The following is a 10,643-nucleotide window of genomic DNA, read 5'->3' on the forward strand; positions in this document are numbered from 1 at the left end:
CTAACACGATGGGGACCATTACAGATAAAACAACCAGAGTTGGGCTTTGTCCCACTGCTACTACTTCCTTTGTTGTAATCTTCCTTTGACTTGCCAAAACCTATGTCTTTATCCTTCTTCTTGTTCTTGTCCTTGAACTTGAAAGATTAGTCTTTGTCTTTCTTCCCCTCCTTAAACTTCTTCTTATAGGTAGTTGTAGATCCTGTTATGTTGAAATCTACCAGAAAATCTGCCGCTGTCATCGCAGTAGGAAGAGCCCTAACACCTTGCCTACGAAGTTCTGCCTGAGCCCATGGTTGTAATCCAGACATGAAATTGAACAGTTTATCTTCCTCTGACATATTTCGAATGCCCAGCATCAAGGAACTAAATTCTTCACACAGTCATGAACTGTGCCTATGTGCTTCAATTTCTTCAGAGATTCCCTTACGATCTATACAATGTTCTAAGGTAAGAAATGATCCTTCAATTCCTTTTTCAGGGTCTCCCAGACTTCAATCCGAGGCCTACCCACAGAAGCATCATCCTCTGTCCGTGTTCGCCAGCACAGTTTTACATCACCGGACAAATACATACTTGTAATGGTTACCTTCTCGCCATCAGGGATCCGAGCAGCCTTAAAGTACTGCTTCATGTCCCAAAGGAAGTTTTTTAACTCTTTGGCATTTAGGGTACCACTGAAAGACTTAGGATCCGGCACCTTGATCTTCCGTGAAAGAGGATCACCAGCACCTCTGGAACTACCATGAATGGCCCTCTTCACCAGGGACACTTCATCTTCTATGTCCTTCAGATTCTTCTTGAAGGCATCTATCAAAGACTCCACATCTTCAATAATACAGGTCAATTGCTCTTTAGTGGCCTGCATGAAATTACCCATACCTTCATAAATCGTTCTTCATGATCTGGACTTCAGAAGACAAGTTTTCGATCTGAACAACAAGGCTCTCTGCATCATCTGCCTCTGTTTTTGTAGGAAAACCAACAAGGTTCTCCAACCAAAAACTCTTTCTCTAATATTGCTTCCAGTCATTGTAGAACGGGGATCTGATACCAATTGTTACAGGGACAAATCACACTATGAATTTTTTTTTCTTCTGTGAAATAGCACTTGGGGCCACCAAATCTCAGCCAACACAACACACACAATACAGAAATACAAATATAGGCACACACAGTTTACAAGACCAAGTCCCAACCTTTGATCTTATTAAACAAAATACACAGGACACAATTTCGTACAAGAGATACAGGCTCTCATTACATACACAGCAATGTACACTCTGCCTAATCCAAGCCCCCAGTATTCCAATAAATAGGCACTCAGAGAAAACTGCCTACAACTAGTATGTATATGTCTGTATCGACACAACAGGATAGGTTGACAAGCCCAACCTTCTAGCCAAATAACACAATCAAACTCGTCCAGCACACCATAGAGGTTTCTCCCTCAACAACCTATCTGTGTCAGACATATAGATACGTATATTCAGTTGAACATCCCCCAACTTATAGGAAACTGGCCAATGACAACATGCCACAGTAATAACTGATCATAAGCCATATAACATATTTGTATATGCTATCACAACCGAATATAAGTCACAAGGCTTGTCTGGAACATCTGATCATAAGTCACTGATCATATCTCAACTACTCCCACATGCCTCCTTCTAATTGGATGCTTGCTTGATAGGCACACCTGCTGCCCACCAAGTGATATGTAGGTGTCATAGCCTTAGCCATGGTCCATGAGCCACACTGAGTCAAGCCCACAAGTCTGAACCCATACATAAGTGCCCCTTGGTGCACAGCGTGCCAAGCCATGGGCAACGCTGGTGTACGCTTGTGTGCATGCACGTGCGCACGCGCTGGTGCACGCTTTGGCGCGCGTGAGCTGGTGCACACTGGTCCGACCTTAAATATTTGGATGCCCCCATCTCGTGCCACCACCTTGGGTTAGTGTAACTCGTGCCCATATACGTTGGCCAAGCCCTCTAAGCAAGGCATGCCATAGCCTAGCTGATGAGCATAGTTGTTGAGCTCCAACTCCCACACTCCATAGTATAGGTGAAGTAGATATTAAAACTCTGGCAGGAACATATATCACCTATAGCTGAGGAGTCATAATGGCCCATATTGGACCCTCTGGACCTCCAAACTGAATTCCGTTTTCACCAACAATCTTCTAAGGTCTCAAAGCACGTCCCATTAAATTCTCGAGTCCAAACTCTAAACTTCATTTTTATCATAATTACGAAAATGCCATTAAGCATCCTCTGTGCACGCTGAGCATCCTCATGGCTGTCAAGGGTGTCACTAACCTCTCTTTGATAAACCCCCATGTTTCAAACAAAAGCCAAAGTGATCCCAAGATGCCTATGTCTTCCCTTGGACAAATGTCAAGGGCTAACAGCAAGCTATAAAAGAAATCCATGCCTTGGGATCACCAAGGGGTTCCATGGGATATGAAGCCAAAGTTTCCGAATGCCTCTGCTTCACAAATTATCCAAGGCTAATTTAGAAGAATACAACCCATTAGCACTAAGAACTTATTGAACTTGGTCTCTACATCTAGGGCTGCAAATGAATTGAGCCAAGCCAAGCTTTAGGTTGTTCGGGCTCGGCTCGTCATATCCAGGGAAGTGTTTGGGCTCAGCTCGGTTGCATACTCTATAATCCCAATACAAGAAACAACACATTTCTTTCATGAAATTTGATCGGAGATGGTCTCTTCCATGAAATCCGATCTCCACCTCCAATAGAAACAAAGAAGAAGAAGAAGTTTCCACATCCAACGGAAAAGAAGAAGAAGAAGAAGAAATACAAACAAATTTTCAAGATCGAAATCAAACCTTACAAGAGTTTAGGGACTCGATCTAAAGATATATTCCACTGCCTGAACTTAAGGGTGCATTTGAGAGGTACATTAAAATCCGTTTGAAGGAGAGAGAATGGTGATGCCGTTGTTTATGGGATTATCTGAAGATCCCTTGCCATTGCCACTAGAGACTTCATATTTTTAGGGTTATACTTATCTTTTAACTTAAAGCAAATCAATAACTGAGAAGATGAACCAATATTTAATAGCTGAGATGTAATTTTATTTGAATGTTGGCTAAAGTCTTATAATTCTTTGGGCATTATGTGAATTGGGCCAAACTTATATTCATATAAACCAAACCTTTTAAATGTAAAATTGTATTACAAATGAGCTTTGTTAATGAGCTTGTTCACAAGCCTAACGAGCCAAGCTCAAGATTGCTCAAGCTCGGCTCGTTTACTAAACGAGCTTGAAAATCAGGCTCGAGCTTGGATCGTTTACTAAATGAACGAGCCCGAACCGAACTTTTAACGAGTTAAGCCCATCGGTTCATTTGCAACCCTATCTACATAACAGTAAAGTTTTGGGATGAAGGAAGATATCTTTGCCATTGCCCAGAAGCCAAGAAATCTAAGAGTTTGACTTTCCTGGTGTGTCTGAGCAGCTTTCCTATATATGTGCGTGTGTGTGCACGCGCGCGCGCGTCTTATATATATATGTAGATAAAGAGAAAGGGTAATTTGGCCATCTAATTGTTTTGATATCTTACAATTAAAATTAATCAAATAATGAAGACGATGTTATTGTCTAAAAATAAGTAAACTTATGTATGAATGTTCTTGTACCAAACCTCATGGGATGTCATTGTACTTTACCCAAAAAAATTTAATAGGACATGCAATAAAAACACAAGGATGACATGTAAGGAAATGAATATTAATTTATATGGAAAAAATATATATATTTACCATCGTCATCCTTGAGTCGATCACATAAATTCTCTTTTTTTAATTTTTTTATTATATATTATGTCTTCTCTTAAATTTAATTTTTTTAGATCATTTTTATTACTTCAAGGAAATCATGAAATAAAGTAATAAAAAATAACTTTAAAAAAATCATATAAAATGAAGAACTAATTTGCCAAATTAGAGAAGGAAAATAATAATAAAAAAAAAAAAAAAAATCATGTAGCCAACCACATTCAATTGAGATAAAGAGAGATGATAATGATGACAACATATAAAATATATTCCATCGTATCTGAACAATTCTAATATAATAACCATTTCAGTCCTGCTTTATTTATTTGATTCTTGCTTCATTTCAATCCTGTATGCAAAACGTGGAATTATACATACATGCATGTATACATATAAGGACAATATACACACTCACATACAAAAAGAGGGAAAGAGGAAAGGAGACGTTAGTCTTTTCCTCCAAGATAAGGAATAGCCTTCATGACAAATTTGAACTCTATATATTTGTATGGAAATAACTTACAAAAATTTACACTTAATACATTAGCATTACACAATCCACTGCAACAAGTCCTTGCAGATCAATGAAGTCCAATAGACATTCCTTAAAGCAGTAGCCACAAGAAAGCAAGAGAAAATGAAGACTTTTTTCCATCATTAAATTAAACACTCACCAGAGACTCAAGACATAACAGCAATGTCCACACTTCCCTCTCCATTTAACTTAGGCAGAATCAATTCATTTGTCTCTCTCACTTGTTTGAGCTCATCTTTGGACTTGCAAGCAGCATTACCATTCTGGACAGCGACCCGGTCCTTCATGTTGTTCGGGGAAGTGGTGGTAGTATCTTTGTAACTTCCTAGACTGTTACGTGTCCCTCGACCACAAGCTCCCATCACCTTGTCTCCCCGAGAAAAACCAACTGCATCACTGCAGCTCTTCCTTCTGCCCAACTTCGGTGATTTTGCACGAGTGGGTGGTGGCTAGCATCCAGATAAAGCAGTGTGCAAAATTTTAAGCTTTTAATAGTAACTGACAAGAACGTTAATCATAGTATAAAATAAAAATTTACTGTAATTGGATCTTTTCCTCTTTTTTCGTTTTGCTAGCTCATTAGTAACAATGTTACTTGACACTTCAATTAACATCTTAAAAAGTTATACACTTCCTGTGCATTTGCATGAGAAACAAGAAAAAGTGTGGGGTACCTTTTTCAGTTCAACCTTGGGTGGTGGTCCCTCGTGGTAGAAACTCGGCATGGGGCTCGCCTTAAACATTAAACTTTTTCTCAGTTGCTTGATAGCTACTGCTTTCTCTTCCTAAAAATTTGAAGATCAACAAAGGGATAAATGCAGAGAGGAAATATTTATATTATCTACCTTATATAACTAACATGAAGAGACACTAAGGTGAGGAAGAGTAACACAGAAGAAAAGTCGAATCTCGGGTATGCATATTAGGGAGAAGGGGAATTGTAATTACCACTGAAATAGAATGATAATCGAGAAAGAAATGTAACAATATACCTTTGTCCTTGATTCCAACTGGGTTTTCTCAGCCTCCAGAGCTTGGTGTTTCTCCTCTAATTTTGAATAAAACTAAAAAGATGGCAGAAAATGAAGAGAACAGTGAGGCACAATTTCTGCATACTGAGTTTTTTAAGCATATTGCACGTTACAGAAGGTTATAAAACAAATTTCATATGCAAAAGATCAATGAAGCACTACCTCCCTCCGTTTCTCTGCACGTTCAGAGCATCTAAACACTGGAGCTAAAGCAACAGATGTCCTGAGCTTATTGAGCTGGGCTGATGCTGCAACACTTTGCAAAGATAAGGATTTTCCAAAACAGAGTCAGAGAGAGAAATAGAACATAAAAGTGAAGAAAAGGACAGTATAAGAAAATGAGATCAAGCTTGGACTGCATACGAGGAAGCAACAGAACAAGAATCTTCTTCATCAGGATGCTTCTTATTATCAGGTTGCAATGGCTTCCTAGATACCAAAGGTGAGACTACCTGCACGAAAATAGAAAACTTTCATTATCATCAATAAACAATCACCTGATCCCAGATTTTGTCAATATAATGCTTGGGAAATAATTTCCATGACACGATAACAATTTTGGAAAGATGTATATGTATACGCTATGTTACGTGGACTCTTTCAAAAGTAGTGAAGTACCCAGATCGGACACACATTGCTTGGACATGGGTATGAGATATGGGTCCATCCGACACTTTTGGTTGGACATGTACTTAAAAGGCATACCCAATCCTTCAATTATATTGTATTAGTACTTAAAATGAGTTAATAGCCTAAATTGAACACTATGTTAAATAAAAACATTACTTTACTCTAGAAACAAAAATAAACTAATTAAATAAAATGAATATCTAGTACTGTCCATGTGTCCCTATGCTTAGAGATTTGGCATACCTGTACTCGAGTCCATGTAACATAGTGTATGCATATATGTAAGTATATTTATATGTATATGTATATGTAGGGGGAGGGAGGAAAGGAGGGAGGGAGGGAGAGAGAGATTACTATAGAAGGCAAAAATTGAGAAGTACCAAAGCAGATTAAGAGAAAAACTAAGAAACCTGGACTTTATTGCAGTTACCTGATTCTGTTTTGTAGTTATTGGGTGTTTCAAACTGTTTGCCTGAGATGATTTAGTCACAGCAGCACAAACATCAGGTTCAGTCCCAACAGGACGAATTCCACATGACGCACGTCTTTCAGTTGCCAGAGCAAATGGCTGTGGAACAGTGTAATTCATTCTAGTGTTCCCGGTACCAGGTTTCGATGCAGGTTTCACAGCAGATTCTGACTTTTTATTATCATTCTTAGTTTTTTGTGGTTCAGATTTGATCTTCCCCTCTGACAAGACAGCGTCAGAATTTGAGCTCAATATGTTTTCCTCGAACTTTTCAACTTGACATAGTTCAGAAACCTCAACCGAGTTTTCTGTAGTGCATTCCTTCACATCATATTCCTTTACTTCAGCATTCTCTTCCAATATTTGGGGTTCCGGATCCCCATTAATGTGCTCATACAACTCTGCAACATCGTGATGAATGGGAGTGATTTCCTGACTTGAATCATGTGAATCACCATTTGAATAAATTAGGATACAATCTGGCTCCTTGTCCATACAATTATCAGTGACTTCCATACCCATTTCACTGCAGGGAAGAAACACACAAGTATCAAAACAAAATCATTTACTATAATTAAGGTTCTTCATCGGAGATCATTTTTATATCAAACATCTGACCATTCAATTCTACTGAATCTATCAATGTAATTTCTAGAAAACTCGTCTCTCTATAATGCTAAATAGTGAAAACTCACGAATCCTCTAGATAACTTTAGGCCTCAACTCTCGAGTATACAACATAACCCAATATTATGAAATGCAGTTCCTATGGGTCAGGTGCACAACTGAGGAAATAAAATAGCGCAGAAGTTCCTTTATACAAATACATAAGAAGGAAGATACAAAATTACATTACAATTATAATAATAATAAAAATAAATAAATTGTTGTACAGTCATTATAGTTATAGTTGATGTATGGTCAAGCAAGTTCAAATCTCCATGATAAGATCTCCCTCAGTTTTCAAATCTTTAACCCAGTCCTCTTTTTTTTTTTTTTTTTAAAGGAGCTATCAGCCAAACATCTTTTCTTAAGAAAGAAGACTTGCATTTCAAACAAATATTTTTCACGGAAAATGCTCAATTACTACTTTACTATAAAAAGGATAGTGAAAAAATTGGAAATTTAAAACTATTACACAACAATGACTCACTGGAATAGCAAAAGATGAATGCGCTCAAAGAGGGAAAGAAATGCCAAAAATCAGTTAAAGTACAGATCATCTAAGAAAATGGAAGCATAAAATAGTTGTTCCCAGCAAGGCTTGTTTTGTGCATGTATACTGAGAGAGATCAACACACAGACTCACTGGAATAGCAAAAGATGAATGCACTCAAAGAGGGAAAGAAATGCCAAAAATCAGTTAGAGTACAGATCATCTAAGAAAATGGAAGCATAAAATAGTCGTTCCCAGCAAGGCTTGTTTTGTGCATGTATACTGAGAGAGATCAACACACATGACCAACTCATTATTCAATTACTGAATTGGTATTGGGCAATAAGTGGTACACAAACTAAATGTAGAATGCTTGAGGTTAGCTTATGATATCGAATTTAGGCCATGACTTCCACTATGCGATCACCCAAACACAGTTTTTTTCTTTTACTCGTGTGGATTCATTAGAATAAGCACCAAAGTACTGGGATCAAGAAGTAGACAGATTCACCAAGCTGCTCTAAAAAGTTGAGGCAGGCACATGCATTTCAACTAGGTAGATGGAAGTCTTGGCCCTTTTGGGGCCTAAAACAAACTCAAAATTGCAATGAGAGAGGCAGTGCAATGTTATGTAAATTCTTTGATGTTAACAAAAATCAAATTCATCGAAACAATATGCAGATTAAGAAGCCACATGTTAAACTAACATAAGTCATGTATGTACTTATGCATTTTAGGCAAACTGTCTCATTTGATTATCAGGGATGATACAACTATTTATCCAACAGGTCTTTTTCTAACAACCAGACTAGTTATGATATTCTTAATGTTTTTTTGAGAATGTTTAAAAAACATATTCACTATGTAAAAGGAGAATGCACAAACAATTAAGAGATAATGGTCTTGGAGAACACGAAGAGACAACTTGATAATGAACAAAAAGTAGCAGCGCAGAATCATTTGGTTCGCACCAACTGGGGAATCCATGGAGCATAAAGAAAAACCAATAATTATAGAACTGAAGAGGTAGGTATATGTCCCATAAAATAAGTGTATGTTCCACCTAAGTGGGCTGTTGGGAGGAGACAATTAAAAACAGACCCAAGTCCTAACCTTTGCCACTATAATTCCCATATACTTCATAAAGTTCTATGCTCTCTTCGAAGTTCACTGATATTCAAAAGGAAGGAAGGAACATGCATACATGTGGATGGCTACATCTAAGCATGTGTACAAAGTTGTTGATAAAGCAAAAGGGGTTCATTAGAATGTATAAGGTCGAATGAAAACAGATTTCAAGTCTTTGTGGGAAACATAAAATGGATAAAAAGGCAAAAATAGTACCAAATTCTCTGTTTTTAAAAGTTGAATTACATTCATTAATTCTTTTCGGTGTATGTTCATGTGCATGTATCATACAACGACACAAAAATGTATAATTCCAACAGATCTATATTTAAAGCTTCAATTCATACCTCACTGCAAAATGAGAAAAACATACATCAAATGCAAGGGAAAATCCACTGGCTTAGAAATCAAACCATTTGCAGAAAATTCAACACCTCAGCGCCTTATCCTCCAAACAAACACTATATAAGATAGATAACAGTAAAACAACAGAACACCCCTTTTTGTTACTCAAAAACCGAGAAATAGAAAGGCAAACAAAATTCGATTTGACCTCCTATACTCCTTGATTGTTAACACATGAAAGCCCACTCTCAACCCAAACCAACTAGCAGTATAAGCCAAATTTTCATTCAAATAATCAAATTTCCAGCATTTTCTCACTAACCAAACAAAAATCTTCTGTTCCCCAGCTAAAATTCTAGACATCATTTTCATTTCTTTCCCGCATTTCCAAATCAAACAAACACAGTCTAAAATATAATATTAAAATTTCAAAAAAAATGGAAGAAATTCAAAAAATTTGAAAAAAAAAAAAAAATTCTGACATATCCAATCAAATTCTTCAATTTAAAATTCAAATTATCAAAATTCCTGCATTTTCTCACTAACCAAACAAAAACCCTCGGTTCCCCAGCTAAAATTCGAAACATCATTTTCATTTCTTTTCCCACATTTCCAAATCAACCAAACACCGTCTAAAATGTAATTATAAAATAAATAAATAAAAAATGGAAGAATTTCAAATTTAAAAAAAAAAAAAAAAAAAAAAAAAACCTTCTGACTTTCAAATGAAATTCTTCACAAAATCCAACAAAATTCAAGAAGATAAATCAAACCCATATCGAGAAACAGATCAATCAAGAAAAAGAGGGACTGAAACGAAGATGTGTGTACAGATCTGTTGATGAATAGAGCAGTAAGCGAAGTACATTACAGCAAATGCACAAAGAGAACAGATCGAGAGGTAAAGAGAGATTCGAAATGACGAAGAGGTGAGAGATTTCTTACAGATTTTTAGTCTGATCTGAGAGAAGAAGAAGAAGAAGAAGAAGAAGGTCTTCTTGTTTTGCCTTATCGAGCGGTTCTAAAGCTATGTGCGTGCGAGTTTGTGTCTGTTACTGGATTTATATATACAAAGTTACAACACTACGAAGTACAAACATACAACGCCGTCTGTCTATCTACTAAACGGCATCACTTCACTCCGTTTATATATTCTCTTTTGAAATTTGACATGAAAACAGTCGTCGTTCGAATTTTTTTAGCGCCTCAATGAATTTCTTCTGGTCCGTGTAGGTGGTGGAATTAATTCCAACTGTGGACTACCTGGTACTTTCTCACTGGCTGTGTTTTGTTAGATAAAAAATACTAGTCAAAAAAATAAATAAATAAACGAAAGTAAGTGAAGTGAAAGAGAGAAAAATAAGTTTTTCAACGTGTATTTGGTTACCATTAAATTTTTGAAATTTTGAAAGAAGAATATTAAAAAAGTTATCATTTTGTGATTTGAATAGCAACAAACTTACCATATAAGAAAGGGCATTACTGTAACTTCATAAAACTTTCTCAGTAAATTAAAATTTTCTTGGGTTGTTTTTGGAGAAA

At 36.7% G+C, this 10,643-nt stretch overlaps 1 protein-coding gene across 2 annotated transcripts; it reads right to left on the minus strand.

Moving 5' to 3' along the window:
* Positions 1-4,284: 4,284 nt before the first annotated feature.
* Positions 4,285-10,194, minus strand: LOC132296618 (protein WVD2-like 3). Of its 2 annotated transcripts, none has more exons than XM_059794806.1 (7): positions 10,047-10,194; positions 6,434-6,998; positions 5,737-5,825; positions 5,536-5,629; positions 5,335-5,406; positions 5,017-5,127; positions 4,285-4,791 (listed from the first exon to the last, which is right to left on the minus strand). In XM_059794806.1, the coding sequence occupies exons 2-7, from the start codon at positions 6,992-6,994 to the stop codon at positions 4,489-4,491; spliced, it is 1,230 nt and encodes a 409-aa protein (XP_059650789.1). In that variant the 5' UTR covers positions 6,995-6,998; positions 10,047-10,194; the 3' UTR covers positions 4,285-4,488. The 2 variants fall into 2 exon arrangements, with proteins under 2 accessions (XP_059650789.1, XP_059650795.1); XM_059794812.1 differs by lacking the exon at positions 10,047-10,194 and adding an exon at positions 9,104-9,726.
* Between the last annotated feature and the right edge of the window lie 449 nt (positions 10,195-10,643).

Source organism: Cornus florida, unplaced genomic scaffold (assembly GCF_030987335.1).
Source record: "Cornus florida cultivar Cherokee Brave unplaced genomic scaffold, ASM3098733v1 CherokeeBrave_3.0.0_Hap2_Chr01, whole genome shotgun sequence".
In the NCBI taxonomy this organism is placed as follows: Eukaryota; Viridiplantae; Streptophyta; class Magnoliopsida; order Cornales; family Cornaceae; genus Cornus; species Cornus florida.

Coding starts and splice junctions, on each gene's coding strand:
- LOC132296618 (XM_059794806.1), bottom strand. CDS start 6,994: ATGGGTATGGAAGTCACTGATAATTGTATGGACAAGGAGCCAGATTGT. Junction 5,630..5,736: donor TCTTGTTCTGTTGCTTCCTC/GTATGCAGTCCA, acceptor ATCTTTGCAAAG/TGTTGCAGCATCAGCCCAGC. Junction 4,792..5,016: donor CCAAGGTTGAACTGAAAAAG/GTACCCCACACT, acceptor TCTGGATGCTAG/CCACCACCCACTCGTGCAAA.